Source organism: Mirounga leonina, unplaced genomic scaffold (genome assembly GCF_011800145.1).
Source record: "Mirounga leonina isolate KUSES-001 unplaced genomic scaffold, KU_Mleo_1.0 Mir_174, whole genome shotgun sequence".
NCBI lineage: Eukaryota > Metazoa > Chordata > Mammalia > Carnivora > Phocidae > Mirounga > Mirounga leonina.
In genome coordinates, this window is record NW_023270451.1 from 39,711,871 (window position 1) to 39,732,027 (window position 20,157).

The following is a 20,157-nucleotide window of genomic DNA, read 5'->3' on the forward strand; positions in this document are numbered from 1 at the left end:
GAGGCTTCATGGTTTCTCATGAAAAATCCACTGTCATTTAAATCATTTGTTTCTTGGTAATGTGATGTTTTTCTTTAGCACTTTTACAATTTTTCCTTGTCTTTAGTTTTCTGCAGTTTGACTATAATGTATCTTGGCATATATTTTTTGGGTTTACTCTCTTTGAGGCTTGCTCATCTTGAATTTGTGGGTTTATGGTTTTCACCAAATTTGTAAAATTTGGTTCAGCAATTACTTCTTCACGTATTTTGTTGGCCTTACACTCTTCTTTTTTTCTGAAACTCTGATGACATACATTTTGGATCTTTTTTTTATTGTTTCACAGGTTCCTGAGGTTCCGTCCATTTTTTGGTTGCTGTTCAAATTGGGTACTTTCTATTTTTCTTTAATTTCATTGGTGTTTTCCTCTGTCATACTCCTCATGCCATTGAACAGTCCAATGAGTTAAAAAAAAAATTCTGTTCTTTTTCAGTTCTAACATTTCCTTTTGGTTTTCTTTATATCTTCTGTTTTTTTCTTTGCTGAGTTATTATTTTGTTTGTTCCATGAGTGTTTGTGATTGATCTCTAAGCATTGTTATGGTGGCTCCTTTAAAATCTGTCAGATAATCCCTGCATCTGTGTCATCTTGGTATCTGTTGGTTGTCTTATTCAGGTTGGGATTTTTTTGGTTCTGAGTTTGACATGTGGTTTTTGATCATATCCTGAACATTTGGGTATTATGTTCTGAGACTCTGCATCCTATTTAACCTTCATTTTTTGCAGACAGGCCCCCAGTTAGGTGTAGTGTACAGTTTCAGATATGGTTAGATCTTCATCTCCTCTCTGGGCTCTGCTGACCCCCCAGCAAAAACAGAATGCCGACTTGCAGTGAGTGCCTTGCCTCTTCTCATTGTTGCTGGGTGGTGGTGGAAATTCATCTCTTCATTGAGTCCTGTTGACACTGGGGAGCAGGAACCATACTTAATGCTTCACATTGCTTTGTTCCACTTTGTTGCTTCTGAGTAGGATTGAAGTTAGCTTCCCTGCTAACTGACAGTACCAGTTAGGTAGAGTGCCAGCTAATGCCATCTCACACTGCCTTGTTCTGCCTCTTTGTTAATGGTGGGGGTGGAAGTCCAGCTTCCCACTCAGCCCCGCTGACAGTGGATGGGAGGGGAGAGTTTTTCATTTGGTATTTGGCTGGAGTAGGGAATATTACCAAAAAGTTTTTCTGCTGCTGGACCACTCTCTTCCCAGTTCTTTGGCTAGAGGGAGCAGGCTTTTCTATGGGCTTTTTTTGGATCCGTGGCTCTTGGTGTTTCTGAATTGCAGGCTTCTCTAGCACTTCCTCTGGGATATAGGAGGATCAAAAGGAAAACTCAGGAAATTCACTATTGTGTCAGTCCTCAACTTCCAAGGTGTCCCTAGCTACTTCACCTTCTTCTTTCAACTTTTCAGAGTCTTCTTATGTTTGTGTGTTCTATTATATCCAGATTTTCTTTTTTAGGACTGATGCTGAATGGGACTACTTAATTTGGCTGGAATCCCTTGAATGCCTTTATACCTTGGAAGCTGAATGCTTTTGCACAATGTCACCACCACATCAGTTTCATTTCTTTTGGGTCCTCAGTGCTTTCTTTTAGTCCTTTTACTTGCCCACAGCCAGCTCATTCTCATATTTCCCTCAAAGATTACTTTAAAACTGTTACTGCTTTCCTCAAGCACCTATTGAAATCATACCCTCATTCTTTTCAGTAGACCTTGCCTCTTCTTTTCTTTTTTTTTTTTTAAGATTTTATTTATTTGACAGAGAGAGATACAGCAAGAGAGGGAAGACAAGCAGGAGGAGTGGGAGAGGGAGAAGCAGGCCTCCCGCGGAGTGGGGAGCCAGATGTGGGGCTCAATCCCAGGACCCTGAGATCATGACCTGAGCTGAAGGCAGATGCTTAACGACTGAGCCACACAGGTGCCCCATTCTTAAAAAAAATGAGATTATATATGCTTTCTCTCAAATTTCATTTCTTCTGTTTACAAACTAATCATTTCTTTACCCCGTCTTCTGTCTTCTAGTCCAGTTTCAGAGAAAGTATTCCTTCAGTGCAAGCCATCCACATGTGGCCTTGACCCCATTTTCTCATCTTCTATTCTAGAACATCACTTTTACCCTACTTTTATCTTGCTTGTATCTTCAGTGTATTTCTTTTTATTCTGCATCTTTCCTTCAGCCTAAAAATAGGGTTATTAAGTCTGGTATATCAAAAAACAAACAAAACAAAAAATCCACAGTAATTCCTTTACCCATTGTTTTCTGTGACACATCTTCTTAGTTTTTTTGACCCTTGTGATTAGGCTTTTTTTTTTTTTTTTTTACTCTTCTTTACTTCCTGTTAACTGTTAGTGTCCCCAAGGATTTTGCTCACATTCTACTAAAATTTTCACTGTGTACCCTTTCCTTGGGTGTTCTTATTTACTTTTATAGTGTCTAGTACCATTTATTTGTTAGTAGCTCCCACATTTATGGCAGTAATCTGATGCTCTTGCTAGAGTTTCCAGTTGTGTACATATGCCTTCCTGCTGGCTAACTTTACCTTAATTTACTAGATACTTTATCTTGTTCCAGAAAGGATACAAGGCAATCAGTTCACAGAAGTGCTTTAAAACAGAACAAGACATGATAAATTGAAAGTAGATAAGAAAGAAAAAAAAAGGGGGGGGGGCGCCTGGGTGGCTCAGTCTTTAAGCGTCTGCCTTCCGCTCAGGTCATGATCCCAGGGCACTGGGATCGAGCCCCGCCTCGGGCTCCCTGCCCTGCGGGAAGCCTGCTTCTCCCTCTCCCATTCCCCCTGCTTGTGTTCCCTCTCTCGCTGTGTCTCTGTCAAAATAAAATCTTTAAAAAAAAAAAGAAAGGAAAAAAGGTGTGGGGGGTTCCTGAGTGGCTCAGCGGGTTAAGTGTCTGCCTTTGGATCAGGTCATGATCTCAGGGTTCTGGGATCAAACCCCACATCAGGCTGTCCACTCAAAGGCAAGTCTGCTTCTCCCTCTCCCTTTGTGATCTCTCACATTTTCACTCTCTCTCAAATAAATAAATGAAAATTTTAAAAAGAAAGAAAGAAAAAAGGGCGTGTGAACATAGAGTTGAACCATGAATGAGAGTACTACAGAATGCACACCACAGGATGCCTGGGTGGCTCCATCAGTTAAGCGTCTCACTCTTGGTTTCTGCTCAGGTCCTGATCTCCGGGTCGAGCCCCACATTGGGCTCTGCGCTCAGTGTGGAGTCTGCTTAAGATTCTCTCTCTCCTTCTCTCTGCCCCTCTCCCTGTTCTCTAAATAAATAAATAAAATCTAAAAACAACAGCAGCAACAAAATGCACACCACAGAAACCTGTTGAGAGCTGCTAATACACAGTTCACGTGCTGCCGTTCCTTCCTTGTAGCAGACACTGCCAAGTGAGCGGGCTCGTGTTTACTGAGCTTGGGTCTGACCTCAAAATAGCATCCGTGAGGGATAGTATTGACTGAAAAACAAGCCTATTTCCCATCCTCGATGAATATATTTTCTGTGGATAAACCACTAGGATTGCTGTAATCTTTCTTCTAGCAATTATAAGAAAGGAAATCTAGTCTGTCATACCAACCATTATATCTAAGATAAAAGCAGGCCAATTAGGACAAGTAAAGCTATTTTTTAGTTTTTGTTTTGTTGTGGAAAGTTTTACACAAAAACAAAGAATAAATAATGAAACCCTTTATACTCTTCAGTCAGATTCAGCTATTGTCAATGTTTAATTACCATAGTACTCTTAGTGATAAAACTAGGGGCTCTCATAAAGACAGCATTTCACATTGCTAATGCAGATGTCCCAAGTTACCTGAAATTTAAAAAACAAAAATAGGTCACATTTATTGAGTGCTTACTATGTATCAGTTACTTTGCAAGTATTTATCCAACTTAATTCTTGCAGTGGCCTTACGAGTGAGGAAACTGAGGCAAAGAGAAATTAGGTGATTTGTCCAGATCCAGTGACTGCTAAGAGATGGAACCAAGATTAAAATCTAGCCAGTCTGTCTCCAGAAGGTGCACTTTTTACCACTATCCCATTTCTCCCAGCCTTCCCCGAACAGTCTCTTCTAGTCATCTAAGCTGACAACTTGTAGTCTTCTTTGACTCTTCCATCTCCTTCATCCCGCCCTTCTAGTTAATCATGCTTTGGCATTTTTACTATCTTAGGACTTCTCAGATTTCTCTTTTATCTCTTAAACTAGTTCAGTATCTTGTTAGTAAGAGCTTGTTAGAAGATAAGGATGTTTAGAAGATAAGACTTTGTTAAATAACTAAAAGTCAACTGAATAAATTTTAAAGATGTAATTAGCTTTATTAATCAGTTCACTAGCAGGTCAGCATCCCATCTAGTAAGTAGAAGGGAGCTCCAAAGTGTTACAGAACAGAAAAGGCTTTTAAAGGTGAAGAGGGAGTAGAAATAAAGGTGAAGAGGGAGTGGAAAAAAAGTTATTTGCAAAGATTCCATTGTTTTAGGCAAGATTATCCTCCTATAGGGAATGGAGAGGATCTGTCAGTAAATTTCTTTGTGCTGACCAGGAAATTCCCATGTGGGTTAGTTAGAGGTTACATTCCTGGGGGAGTGAATGAAACTGCAGTTACTAAAATTAGGTAGTAAGTCATGGTTTACTGACATGGGACCTTAACCTGAGTGACTCCATTTTTTGAGCCTGTGATTTTTCTTTTTAATGCCTTCTAATTTATAAACTGCAGTTTGCTTTGCTTTGATGCAGGATAGGACATAGTGTGAGGACTCTGTTAGTCAGGGTTCAGTCAGGAAAACAGAAGCCACAGTTTACATATTTCAGTTATAAGGGTTTTAATATAGGAATTTAAAGCTTTCATGTACATTGGAAGATGTAGGATAATAGAGATAAGGGAAATAGTAATCTATTTCAGCATGTAACGCTGTTTTGTTTTTTAGATTCCACATATAAGTGAAATCATATGGTATTTGTCTTTCTCTGACTTATTTCTTCATATAATACTTTCTAGGTCCATCTATGTTGTTGCAACACTTAAGGTGATTATTGATATGTTGGGGGTAAACCTACCATTTTATTATTTGTTTTGTTCTGTTTCTTATTCATTGATTTTTCTTGCCTTTCTTTGAGTTACTTGAACATTTTTTAAGAGTTGATCTTGATTTATTTATGGTGTTTTGAGTGTATTGCCTTCTATAGTTTTCTGAGTGGTTGGTATGGATATTACGATATATGTATGTATCTTACCGCATTCTACTGGTATCAGTGTTTCAATACTTTGAGTGAAGTGTAGAAGCCTTTTGTTTAGGTTCCTTCACCCTACCCACTTTTTTTTTTTTTTTTAAAGATTTTATTTATTTATTTGACAGAGAGAAACACAGCGATAGAGGGAACACAAGCAGGGGGAGTGGGAGAGGGAGAAGCAGGCTTCCCGCTGAGCAGGGAGCCCAATGCGGGGCTTGATCCCAGGACCCTGAGATCATGACCTGAGCTGAAGGCAGCCGCTTAACTGACTGAGCCACCCAGGCGCCCCCACCCTACCCACTTTTAACTATCATTGTCTTAAGCATCAGATAGTATAATGTAATAACTTTTGTTTCAGTCATTGTATATGATTTAGGACACTTATGATGAGAAGGATAATCTTTGGCATTCCCTCATATTTCTGTTCTTTCCATTGTTATTCCTTCTTGATGCTCCAATACTCTTTTTAAAATTCATTTCCTTTTTTAAAAAAATTTTTTTTATTTATTAGAGAGAGAGGGCATGAGTGGGGGGAGGGGCAGAGAGAGAGTGAGAAGGAGAAGTAGACTCCCCACTGAGTGGGGAGCCCGATGTGGGGCTCAATCCTAGGACCCTAAAATCATGACTGAAGGCAGACACTTAACCAACTGAGCCACCCAGATGCCCCCAAAATTCATTTCTTTTTTGGGTGAAGTACTTCCTTTGGCCAGTCTTTAAGAATGTGTCTTCTCGTGACATATTCTTTTAGTTCTCCTTCATCAGTGAACATTTTGATTTTAGCCCTTTTTTCCTCATGGATAATTTCACTAGGTATAGAATTTGTGGTTGAAAGTTCTTTTCTCTTAGCAGTTGAAAAATGTTGTGCCACTTCCTTCTGGTTTCCATGGTTTCACATAAGAAATCTTTTGTTATTCAAATTGATATTTCTCTGTAGGTAATGTTTTTCTTGGTTTGCTTTCAAGTTTTGTTTTGTTCTTAGTTTTCAGAAGTTTCATTAATTTGAGTTTATCCTAGTTGAGTCATTTTTTTGTTGTTTTAGATGTGGGGATCATGAGACACTCCAGTCCTGGGGTCTTTAACCAGTTTGTCTTCCTCTTTACTCTTTCAGAGACCTCCTTTGGTTGTGTTCTGTTACTTCCAACATAGTTTTACTTAGTGGTGAGGAGCAGGAAGAAACCATAAGTCCTTTTGCTCATTTTTAAATTACAACGTATGGAATTTATTTGGGTCTGGATTTAAGTAAACTATATAAAAGTAAAATAATTTCTGATATTTATGGGATGATTAAAAATTTGAAAACTGGGGGTGCCTGGCTGGCTCTTGATCTTGGGGTTGTAAGTTCGAGTCCCATGTTGGGTGTAGAGATTACTCAGAAATAAAAGCTTAAAAAATTTTTTGAAAACTAGCTATTTTATACAGGCATGTCTTGTTTCATTGTGCTTCACTTTATTGCATTTTGCAGGTACTGCATTTTTTTTAACAAATTGAAGGTACAGAATTCTGTGTCAGGCAAGTTTATTGATGCCATTTTTCCAACAGCATTAGCTTACATAGTGTCTCTGGGTCATATTTTGGTAATTCTCAAAATATTTCAGACTTCTTGATTATTAGTATACTTATTGTGATCTGTGATCAGTGATTATGACTCACTGAAAGTTAGATAATGGTTAGCATTTTTTAGCAATAAGGTATTTTTAAATTAAGGTATGTATATAGGCTTTTTTAGGCATAATGTTACTGCACACTTAATCAACTGCAGTATGATATAAACACAACTTTTACATGCACTGGGAAACCAAAAGATTTATTTGACTTGCTTTATTGTCATATTTGTTTTACTGTGGTAGTCTAAAACCAAATCTACAATATCTCTGAGGTATGCCTGTATTAAAGAATTACTAAAAATTACTGAATTTTTAGTGTGATGATACTGTGTCAAAATAAGAGACTTTAACTTTTAGAAATACGAACTAAGGGGCACCTGGGTGGCTCAGTTGTTAAGCGTCTGCCTTCAGCTCAGGTCATGATCCCAGAGTCATGGGATCGAGCCCTGCATCGGGTTCCCTGCTCCGCGGGAAGCCTGCTTCTCCCTCTCCCATTCCCCCTGCTTGTGTTCCCTCTCTTGCTGTGTCTCCCTGTCAAATAAATAAATCAAATCTTTAAAAAAAAAAAAAAGAATACGTACTAAAATATTTAGAGATGAAATTATGAGATGGATAGGATTTACCTCAAAAATAATTTATATAGGTTTATGCATAAGGTTGATGGTTGTTGGGGCTGGGTGATGAATACATAGGATTCAGAATATTTTGTGTATGTAAGAAATCTCCATATTTAATAGTTTTAAAAGTTTAACGTGTTTTTATTGAACATAGGTTAAGTATTAGGGAGGAAAGAAACATGCTTGTTTATTTTCCTTGTACTTAATGTATGAAATCAACATTGTATAAGCTACTAAGTGAGGAAGCATTGAAATTGCTTATAGTGTATTCATCAACTCTGACTGATATTTGAGGAGCCCCAAGAACTGTTTAGTTACCTGTGAACAAGTAGTTATTAACATGAAAGTGTTTTTATCCTGTAAGAGCTAATGTGTGTTGGGTGAGCTCTTCTCTTTTCTCCAGAATATGAAGAATTCCAGGTTTGACTGTGCTGTAGGATTGGTATTTTGTTACATTGGGAATTTATCCATTCTCATTTTCTTTAACAGCTTTCTGTTCAAAATCAGAAATTTGAAACAAATGAAGATGGAATCCCGAAAGTGGATCAGTTTCATTTGGTATGTGACCTTTTTGTCATTTACTGGTTGGAAACATATGGTGTAGTTGTAACAGTAATGTAAACATAAATATTTGACTGAAGATAACTTCTGCTTTTTGTAAGAATGCAAAATAGCATTCATAATAAAGAAATATTGAAAAAAATTCAAATGCCTTACTTAGACCACTGCCAGAGAATTACTGCTAGAGAATATTGCTGGATTGTACATTTGTCACACAAATTATATAATATTGTAAGTAATAATTAAAGAAAAATAGTCTTTGCTTTATCTTTCAAGATATTATATTAAAATTAATGTTTTGCTAATTTATATAAGTGTCTAGTTGTGTCTTTTCTTTGTCATCTGTCATTCATATTGCTTTGCCATTTATGTATGTGTTCAGCAAACATATTTGAAGGATCTATTCCACACTAGGAATTGAACTAGATGATGGATTACCAGGATTGCAGCATTGAATAAATGAATAATTTAGAAATGTGAACAGGTAAAAAACCAAGATCTCTAAGTAGGGTATTAAGAAAGTACTTTGGAGGACGCCTGGGTGGCTCAGTTGGTTAAGCGACTGCCTTCGGCTCAGGTCATGATCCTGGAGTCCTGGGATTGAGTCCCGCATCGGGCTCCCTGCTCGGCAGGGAGTCTGCTTCTCCCTCTGACCCTCCCCCCTCTCATGCTCGCTTTATCTCATTCTCTCTCTCAAATAAATAAAATCTTTAAAAAAAAAAAAAAGAAAGTACTTTGGAGGAACCTAATTTTTAATTCTGCAGAGAAAGGTGGAGAGAAGAGAGGTAGGTAGAAAATGCCACCAAGTAGTTTGAGGTGAATCTTCAAGATTGAATTAGGAGTTTATAAGAGATAGAATGAAGTGGTGGTATTCCAGGTAAAGACAATAAATAACCTGCACTAAGACATGAAAATATTAAATTCTTTTTTTTTTTTTAAAGATTTTATTTATTTATTTGAGAGAGAGAGAATGAGAGACAGAGAGCATGAGAGGGAGGAGGGTCAGAGGGAGAAGCAGACTCCCTGCAGAGCAGGGAGCCCGATGCGGGACTCAATCCAGGGACTCCAGGATCATGACCTGAGCCGAAGGCAGTCACCCAACCAACTGAGCCACCTAGACGCCCGAAAATATTAAATTCTTTTGAATGGAATAGTCCCATATGACTAGATATTAAGAGGTTATAAATATGGCAGTAAATGAGTTTATGGAAGTATAATAATCAAGCTCTAAAAGTTCTCATGCCATTTTTTTAAGAAAGAAAATATTTATTTAAAAATATAATTGTTTTTATGACTTTATTTTTTTAAGAGCAGTTTTAGCACAGCAAAATTAAGAGGAAGGTACAGAGATTTCCCATATACCTCCTTCTCCCACATATGCATAGTCTATCCATTAACATCCCCCACCAGAATGGTACATTTGTTACAGTTGATAACCTATATCGATACATCATTATCACCTAAAGTCTGTAGTTTAGATTAGGGTTCCCTCTGGCATTGTGCATTCCTATGAGTTTGGACAAATGTATAATTGCATGTATTCACCACTATAGAATCATACAGAGTATTTACACTGCCCTAAAAATCCTCTGTGCTTTGCCTGTTCATCTCTGCCTTCCGAAACCCCTGGTTAACATTGATCTTTTTACTGTCTTCATAGTTTTGCCTTTTCCAGAATGTCATGTAGTTGGACTCATACAGTATGGAGCCTTTTCAGATTGACTTTATTCCACTTAGTAATATGCATTTAAAGTTCCTCTAGATCTTTTCATGGCTTAATAGCTCATTGCTTTTTAGTGCTGAATAATACTCCATTTTCTGAATGTACCACGTTTTTTTTTAACCTATTCACCTACTGAAGGTCATCTAGGTTGCTTATGGGTTTTAAGGCAGTTATGAATAAACATCTATGTGCAGGTTTTTGTGTGGACATAAATTTTTATTTCATTGCGTCAATGCCAAGGAGCACAGTTGCTGGCTTGTATGGTAAGAGTGTGTTTAGTTTTGTTAGGAAGTGCCAAACTGTCTTCCAAAGTGGCTATGCCATTTTGCATTACCATTCCTGTTGCTCCACATCCTTGCTAGCATTTGATATTGTCACTATTCTAGATGTATAGTGGTATCTTGTTTTTTGTTTTTTTTTTTTTAAAGACTTTATTTATTTATTAGAGACAGAGAGAATGAGAAAGAGAGCACATGAGAGGGGGAGGGTCAGAGGGAGAAGCAGACTCCCCGCTGAGCAGGGAGCCCGATGCGGGACTCGATCCCGGGACTCCAGGATCATGACCTGAGCCGAAGGCAGTCGCTTAACCAACTGAGCCACCCAGGCGCCCGTGGTATCTTGTTTTAATTTACATTTCCCTGAGACATGACGTGTGGAGCATTTTTTCATATGCTGATTTGCCATCTGTCTCTTCTTTGGTGAGGTGTCTGGCAAGGTCTTTGGTCCATTTTTAAATCATGTTGTTTTCTTATTGTTGAGTTTTAAGAGTTTGTATATTTTGAAGAACAATCCTTTATCAGAAATGTCTTTTGCAAATATTGTCTCACAATATGTGGCTTGTCTTTTAATTTTCTTGACAGTGTGTTTTGCAGAGCAGAAATTTTTAATTTTAATGAAGTCTAATTTATCAGTTTTTTCTTTCATGGCATTTGATGTTATATCTAGAAAGTCATCACCAGACCCAACTTCGTCTAGGTTTTCTCCTATGTCATCTTTTTTTTTTTTTTTTTTTAAGATTGTTATTTATTTGTTTGACAGAGACTGCGAGAGAGGAAACACAAGCAGCGGGGAATGGGAGAGGGAGAAGCAGGCTTCCCACTGAGCAGGGAGCCCAATGCGGGGCTTGATCCCAGGACCCTGGGATCATGACCTGAGCTGAAGGCAGACGCTTAACAACTGAGCCACCCAGGCGCCCCATAGGTTTTCTCCTATGTTATCTTTTAGGAATTTTATAGTTTTGCATTTCACATTTAGATCTGTGATCCATTTTGTGTTTATTTTTGTGTACAGTGTAAGGTCTCTGTGTAGATTGATTTTTTGCATGTGGATGTCCAGTCGTTCCACTGCTATTTCTTGAAAAGGCTGTCTTTGGGGTGCCTGGGTGGCTCAGTCAGTTAAGTGTCTGCTTTTGGCTCAGGTCATAATCTCAGGGTCCTGGGATCAAGCCTCGCATCAGGCTCTCTTCTCAGCAAGGAGTCTGCTTCTCCCTCTCACTTTCCCTAGGTGCTCTCTCTCTCTCTCAAGTAAATAAATAAAATATTAAAAAAGAAGACTATCTTCATTGTATTGCCTTTTCCCTTTTGTCAAATATTAGTTGATTATATTTTATGGGTCTATTTTGTGCCATTAACCTATTGGTTTATTCTTTAATATCACAGTCTTGATTACTATAGCTTTATACTAAGTCTTGAAGTTGGGTAGTATCAGTTCTACAACTTGGTTCTTGAAGATTGTGTTGATTATTCTGAGTCTTACTGCCTCTCCATGTAAACTTTAGAATCAGTTTGTTCATATCCACAAAATAACTTGCTGGAGGTTTGGTTGGGATTGTACTGGATCTATAGATCAAGTTGGGGAGAATTGATCCTTGACAATATTGAGTCGTCTTATCCATGAATATGGAATATCTCTCCATTTATTTAGTTCTTTAATATCTTTCATCAGAGATTTGTAGTTTTCCTCATGTAGATCTTATACCTATTTTGTTAGATTTATACCTAAGTATTTTGTTTTTTGGTGTGCTAATGTAAATGGTATTGTGTTTTTAAATTCAAATTCCACTTGTTCATTGCTGTATATAGGAAAGTGATGGACTTTTGTATATTAGCTTTATATGTGGCAACCTTGCTACAATCAGTTACTAATTCCAGGAGTTTTTTTTCTGATACTTTCAGATTTTCTACATAGACAATCTTGTCATCTGTCTATGAACAAAAACAGTTTTATTTCTTCTTTCCAGATTAACATGGTATCATGCCATTTTGATTATTTGGACTGTAATGAAGGAACACATACAGTTTTATTTAACTCTGTAGTCCTTTTACTTATTTGACCACAGAAATAACTGTGTTTTATAACATCTAATGTCCCATGAAGTTAGCTTTTAAAAAGCACACATTAGAAATGATTACTAAGGAGCTTTGCCATACTTCTTGGATAAGAGTAAAAAACATTGGAGACAACTTTTGGGAGACTATGAAATTGTTTGTTACACTTACTGGCTGTAGTGTAGAATGGGATAACAAAGAAGGTGATAGATAATACTTTATATTTCTGAAAAACAGGATACAGATTTCTTGTCATTAAAAAAATACCAGTACTGCTACCTTAGAGGTTGTAGCTTCATCCAAAGAGAACACTTGAAACTCCTGCTTTTTCAGACTTGATATAAAAATTACATTGTAATAAATTATCCTGAAATTTAGCGACTTAACACACATTTACTCTCTTACAGTTTGTGAGTCAGGAATCTGGGCATAGCTTATTTGGGTTCTCTGCTTCAGGGTACAGAGAAGACTGCAATCAAGTTGTTGACTGGGCTGTCTTTTTTTTTTTTTTTTTTTAGATTTTATTTACTTATTCATGAGAGAGAGATAGAGAGAGGCAGAGGGAGAAGCAGGCTCCCAAGGAGCAGAGAGCCCGATGCGGGACTCGATCCCAGGACCCTGGGATCATGAACTGAGCTGAAGGCAGACGCTTAACCATCTGAGCCACCCAGGTGCCCTGTTGACTGGGCTGTCTTAATGCTTGACTAAGGAAGATCTGCTTTCAAGCTCACATGATTGTTGGTAGAATTAATTTCCCCTCTAGATCACCAGAAGTTGCCCTCAATTCTTTGCTTTATTTCCATCATGATAGCTTGTTTCATCAAAGTGTCTAAGCAGAGAAAGGAGTAGAAAGTCTGTTAGCTAGACTGAAATAGTTTTTTCATAACCAACTCCATTTCACTAGGTCAATCATACACTCAAGAGGAAGGGATTATGTAAGGATGTGAATACCAGGAAGTAGGGATCAATGGGCAACATCTTAGAAGTTGCCTACCACAGTTATATTCTGTTAGCTGTGTGCTAGGCCCTCTGCTAGGTTTATGTATAAAGAAGGTGAATAAATATAAGAAGTTCTTATTTAATGTGGGTAGCTGCTTATTGAGATCAAATTAGAAGAATATTTGGCTTATGTAGTATTTGTGTGATCTGAGGCAGCTGTTATTGCTGGGAATGGGGTTTTCTTTATGTGTATTTTGTAATCACATGTAGTTACCAAACATATGAGGGAACTATAATTTAGACATTACAGGGGCCATATGAAAAGTAGAGAGAAATAATAGAATTATGTAACTGACAGATATTAGAGGATAATTAATTCACTAATTCCCAGCCCCCAGAAGAATTTCTTTAGTAATAGGTCCAACAGATGGCCTTTAGCCTTTGCTTAAGTGCTTTTAAGTTCAGATAAATTCATTCTCTATTGTACAACTCTTATGTTTATTTGAAGGTAGTTCCTTCAAGTAGATGTTCCTTTATATAACATGTGTGTGATATAATATTCAAACGTTACGAAAAGAAGCACATCCCTATTGATATGTTCCCCAGCTACCCAAGTCTCTTCTCCCAGTGGTATTGCTAGTTTCTTTCTTTTTTTTTTTTTTAAAGATTTTATTTATTTATTTGAGACAGAGAGAATGAGAAAGAGAGCACATGAGAGGGGGGAGGGTCAGAGGGAGAAGCAGACTCCCTGCCGAGCAGGGAGCCCGATGCGGGACTCGATCCAGGGACTCTAGGATCATGACCTGAGTCGAAGGCAGTCGTTTAACCAACTAAGCCACCCAGGTGCCCCCCCCCTTTTTTTAAAGATTTTAAGTATTGCTAGTTTCTTGTGAATCTTTGCAGAAAGTTATATGTGGAATCTAAAACAAAACAAAAACCAAAACCAAAGTCATAGATACATCATAGATACATACATAGAAAGGTCTATGTATGTATGTGTCCTTTTAAAAAACAGATTATTATTTTATTAAGTTTAAAAAAAAATTCTATTTGCCCTGTACCCTCAGTAAGGGCAGGGGCTTTGTGTTACGCATCATTGTATCCCCAGTGTCAGTAGTTGATACATAGTAAGACCTAAATAAATATTTTTTGAATGAGTGAATGAATCTTTACTATATTTTTTTCTGGTAAATATTCTTCATCTACCATTTTTTGAACTTGCCTTTTCCTTCTATTTCCCCCCCTATATTTTCAACCTCTCAGGAATTCATTTTTGTATATATGAAGTAAGGTTCAAAAAATTTTTTTATATGTGGACAGATAGTTGACCCAGCACCATTTATTCAATAGTCAGTCTATCCCTGCTGATTAATAATGCCACTCTATGCTGTGCCAGGTTTTCATGTACTCAGGAATCTGTTTGGGGCTCTATTCTGTTCTTTGGCTTGTTTATTGATCCCTGTGCCAACACTATGGGGTTCCGTGGTTTAAAATATTGTATCTTTATAGAGAGAGGGCTTTGACTTTCCTTCCTTATGTTTTCTTCCACATTGTCTTGGTTATTCTTGTCATTTTATTTTTCCTTATGAATTTTGGCACCAACTTGTTAAGTCCTCTGAAAAACATTGTTACTTTGTAAGTATTTTGAATAGGTTAATATGAAGGAGAATTGCTGTCTTAATGATAAACTGTTTTTGTAGTTGGGAAAATAATACCTCTCCATTTTTTAAGGACATATTATTATTTTACTCTTTATTGTATTGCATTGATTATAAGATAGATTTTATTTAAAAACAATTTCATAAGTGGTTTAATTATATTCAAAGGTACGTATATCATGTAGCAAAACTTGATTATTTTTCCATTTTTAAAATTGAGGTGTAATTGATGCATAACATTAGTTTGACACATAATATTAGTTTAGTTTCATAATGATTTGATATTTGTATAGATTGGAAAATAATTACCACAATAACATCTAGTTAACATCCATCAGCATACATTGTTCTAAACATTTTTTTCCCTTGGTATGAGAACTTTCAAGATTTACTCTCTTAGCAACTTTCAGATAGGCAGTACAGTATTGTTAAGTAGTCACCATCCTGCTGTACATTATATTCTCATGACTTACTTATTTTGTAACTGGTAGTTTGTACTTTTTTGACCCCCTTCACCAGTTTTGCCCACCCCCCTCCTACCCCCTTGCCTCTGGCAACCTCTAGTCTGGTCTCTCTATCTATGACCTTGGTTTTCATTTTTGTTTTGTTTTAGATTCCACATATAAGTGAGATTATGTCGCATTTGTCTTTCTCTGACTTAGTTCACTTAGTATATTATGCTCAAGATCCATCCATGTTGTCACAAATTGTAAGATTTCATTCTTTTTTATGGCTGAATAATGCTCCCATTGTTTATGTGTGTATGTATGTATGTATGTGTGTGTGTGTGTGTATGCACATACCATATTTTCTTTTTTTTTTTGCCATAGAATAGCACTTTATTTTTTTAAAATTCCAGTATAGTTAACATACAGTGTTATATTAGTTTCAGGTGTACAATATAGTGATTCAACAATTCCATACATCACCCAGTGCTCATCATAACAAGTGAACTCCATGATCCCCATCACCTGTTTCACCCATTCCGCTACCCACATTGACCCTCTGGTAACCATCAGTTTATTCTCTATAGTTAAGAGTCTGTTTCTTGGTTTGTCTCTCTTTTTTTCTTTCTTTTGCTCATTTGTTTTGTTTCTTAATTCCATATGAGTGAAATCATATGGTATTTGTCTTTCTCTGACTGACTTATTTCACTTATTAGCATTATACTCTCTAGGTCCATCCATGTCATTGCAGATGGTGAGATTTCATTTTTTTTTTATGGTTGAGTAATATTCCCATGTGTGTATGTGTGTGTGTGTGCGTGTGTATACCACATCTAATTTATCTATTCATCTATGGGTGGACACTTGGGCTGCTTCTTTAATTTACACCATGTTTTCTTTATCCATTTATCTGTTGATGGACACTTAGGTTGTTTCCATATCCTGGCTATCATAAATAATACTGCAGTGAACATGGGGGTGCATGTATCTTTTTGGGTTAGTGTTTTTGTTTTCTTCAGATAAATACCCAGATGTGGAATTGCTGGATCATATGGTAGTTCTATTTCAAAATTTTTTGTGGACCCTCCATACTATTTTCCACAGTGGCTGTACCAGCTTACCTTCCCAGCAATATATATAAATTTTTTTTAGAGGGAGAGAGAGAGCGTGCACGAGCGAGCACGGGGGTAGAGGGGCAAAGGGAAAGGGTGAGAGAGAATCTCAAGTAGGCTCCATGCCTAGTGTGGAGCCTGATGTGGGGCTCATTCTCACAATCCTGAGATCATGACCTGAGCCAAAATCAAGAGTTGTATGCTTTTTCTTTTTTTAAAGATTTTATTTATTTATTTGACAGAGAGAGAGAGTACAAGCAGGGGGAGCGGCAGGCAGAGGGAGAAGCAGGCTCCCCTCTCAGTGAGGAGCCCAGTGCGGGCCTTGATCCCAAGACCCTGGGATCATGACCTGAGCCGAAGGCGGACGTTTAACCAACTGAGCCACCCAGGCGTCCCCAAGAGTTGTATGTTTATCCAACTGAGCCACCCAGGTGCCCCTAGATTTTGTAATTTTTAGTTATACCTGCTGAAGGTGCTGTCTTTAAATATGTTTAGAAACATATTCTGTAGAGTGCAGTATGGGCATCGGCATTCATTCATCAAGTATTTACTGAATATCTGCTGTATCCCTGCCACTGTGCTAGTTGTTGGGGATGAAGTGGTAAATTAAAATTTCTGATCTTAAGGATCTTAGAGTCTAATGAGGACAGTAGCAATAAACAGGTGATTTTTATTCAGTGTGAAGTGTGTTCTGTTTGCAGTCATCATAGAGGGACCGAAAAAAGGCATACCCAGGTGCTCTGTCAGGTGGAAATAATGAAAGAGCAGTATTATCGTGTTGTTTACATGTGGTAATACAAACAACTTTGAAATAGTTCCTTGAAATAGTGGTACCTAATAAATTCTGGCTCCCCATAATGATGATGATAATGGTAGTGGCGGTAGAGGAATTTCTGGAGATCACTTCAAAACTGAAACCATAGGCAGTTGACCAGTAAAGAAGGTTGCCCTTCCAAAGAAGCTTCACTGTAAAATTTTCAGTGTCAAACTGATCAGTGCCATAAAAAAGAGGAAAAAGGGTAGTCTTAAAATGTTTTTTTTTGTTTTTGTTTTTGTTTTTGAATTTCACTTGTTTTTGAGATATTTCAACTGTGATTATCTTTCCTATTACAGTTTTTCCTTGTGATTTAAGTCCATTGTTTTATTATTGGAGTAATAATTCCAATAAAAAGTAGTTGAATTTTATAGAAATCTTATAAAATCTAAATAGGAAAAATTGATGTTAGCTCTGTATTATTGATTAAAAGTGTTTTTGAAATGGATCCTCCTTCCTTATTTCAGGTTTGTCCTTTTGTTTTGGTTTTACTTTTGTTTTGTAACCTGTCTTTTTCCTTGCAGGATTATAATGTCAAATCCCTCCTCTATAGCCTGATCTATTGTAGAAGTTCAATGACTGCTGAGCAAGTTTTGAATGCTGAATGTTTCTTGGTGCCAAAGGGGAAATCAACTCCAAACCCAGAGAAAGATACTGAATATACCCAATATAAAGAAAAAGAAGAATTAAAGATGGAGAACTTGGATAAATATAAGGAAAAGACAAGAAATGATGAAGCTAACTTTGATTGATAGATTAGTATTTTTTTTGTTGTTACAGATGTTCCTTTTAAAACTTTGTTTAGTTTGGTTAAATAAACAGAAAAAAATCTGGAAGTGTTCTGGAGCTAGTTGGGTTGTGTCTTTGGTATTCCAGTTGTGAAAAATAAAAGATGTTTGGCTATGCAAAAAATTGTATAGTTTGAAATTTCATTTAACTGGAGTTGTTAAGGAAGGATTTTCTGTCTATAGTACTTTTTGAAATTGCGTAGACTATGATACTTGTAATAGAAAAGGTTATTAGATATTGGACAAATCCTGTACAGATTTTCAGTTATATGAATCGCTGATGGTGGTACATTCAACAAATAATTGGCCTTGTACCCAATTCTGGGGATATAAAGGTAATTAAAACATTGTCCTTATATTTCCAAAGCACACAATCTATTGAGAAAGTCAGAAATATAAACAAATCTTTATAATACAATATGGAAAAATCAGTGATAGCTTTGTATGGAGCTTTATAGGAGTACACAGGAGGGTACTCATACTGTGGAAGAGGGATGTCATGGAAGGCTTTCTGGAAGATATAGTACGTTAATTACATTTTATAGAATGAGTAATAAAGTGGAAAGAGCAAGAGTATCTTAATTGGCAGAGAAAGCATGATAAAAGCACTGAAGGGAGAAACTTTTTGTTGTATTTAAAAGTATAAAATAGAAGGCAGGGAATAGTCATATAATAGGTGAATAAAGGCTTTGTACAAAATAATAAAACGCTCAGACCTACCTAATCATTTTATAGAAAATGTGGAATTATTGAAGAATTTTAAACAGCTTTAGCTCCTTCAAAATCCACCTACCTACTACCAGGATAGGAGGTAGGGAGACTGTTTAGGAGGTTAATACAATAAAGTAGATGAGAAATAATGAAAACAGGGTCTTGGGGAGTAGAGATAGTGATGAAACATACGCGACAAATTTTATGAAATAATTAGAAGGCAGACCAGTTGAACGCGGTGATTGAAGTGTATGTAGACTAAAGTAGTATGGTAGAGTCTCTAGTTGCCTATTTAAAACCCAGCCTTCCTTTCTTCCTTGGTAATAGATTCCAGTTTCATTTGGGATGCCAGTGTACTTGGCTAAAAGACTATATTTACCATTTCCTACATTAGTTGAGGCCTTTTGAATAAGTTCCTACAGATAAGGCTCCTAAAGGAGCTGACTTACCTGGGAGATGAGCCCTTTTGCCTTTACCCCCTTTTTATTGCCTAGAAGTGAATATGGCGGTTAGAATTTAAGCAGCCTCCTTGTATCATGAAGTGACTTTGAGGATGAAACCCATGACTGGGATGACGGGGCAGCAAGTTAGAAGGAGCTGATGTCCTTAATCATTCTGGAACCTCTGTACTAGCCTCAGGTTTTTATATGAGTTGAGAGAATAAAGCCTTACATCATATGGTTCCTGTACCAGCAGCCTCAACAGCACCTGGGAACTTAATAGAAATGCAAATTCTTGGCTCCATTCCAGATTTACTACATGAGAATCCAGGGGTAGAGCCTGAAAATCTGTGTTTTAACAAGCACTTTAAGTAATTCTAATGCATACTAAAGAGAACCATTGCCATATATTCAAGCCATTGCTACTTTTTGGGTTTTCTGTTTTATAGTAGACCTTAATTTTAGCTGATTCAGTTGTAAAGACACAGTAGTTAGGTTTAAAGTAAAGTTGGATAATTAAAGACAACAAAGAATAGATCACTTTATTTATACCAGTGTTTAAAATAAAGAATTAGACCAGCATTTTCCAAATGTGTTTTGCTGAACACTAGACCCTTGGGATGTTCAGCACAAAAAGTTCTGTGATTAGTTGTTTGGAAAATAATGGTAAATTCGAGATTATGCATATTAGATGGGAAGTTTCTAGAAACTTGTCTAGAAAAGAAACCTGCTTAGTTATTTCTTTTTTAAAGATTTTATTTATTAGAGAGAGCACAAACGGGGAGAAGCAGAGGGAGAGGGAGAGGAAGAAGCAGGCTCCCCGCTGAGTGGGGAGCGCAGTGTGGGCTTGATCCTAGGACCCTGGGATCATGACTTCTGCCAAAGGCAGACATTTAACTGACTGAGCCACCCAGGCACCCCTGAAACCTGTTTAGTTTTATTTAGTGTTTGCCAAAATTGATGAGCTGTTTAGTTTTATTTAGTGTTTGCCAAAATTGATGAGCTCCCTTTTTTCACAAATACCTAGCTACTTATCTCTTGTGAAACGGGTGAGAATCAGATTTTTTGGCATACGAAGCTAGCATTTTTATTTATTGTTTTAAAATGGCAAATGATGATGTGTGATGGAAAGACAAATTTTTAAGTA

The 20,157-nt window shown here is 37.0% G+C and overlaps 1 protein-coding gene across 2 annotated transcripts in view; it reads left to right on the top strand.

Annotated features, from left to right (window-relative positions):
- STK31 (serine/threonine kinase 31) overlaps window positions 1-17,823 on the top strand; it is an 86,394-nt gene extending 68,571 nt beyond the window's left edge. Inside the window, exons 23-24 of one of the 2 annotated variants that reach the window (XM_035020753.1) lie at window positions 7,981-8,049; window positions 17,596-17,823. In XM_035020753.1, the coding sequence (XP_034876644.1) occupies window positions 7,981-8,049; window positions 17,596-17,823 (297 nt within the window). The remainder of the gene's footprint in view (window positions 1-7,980; window positions 8,050-17,595) is intronic. The other variant, XM_035020754.1, reaches the window with a different exon arrangement.
- Window positions 17,824-20,157: the final 2,334 nt, after the last annotated feature.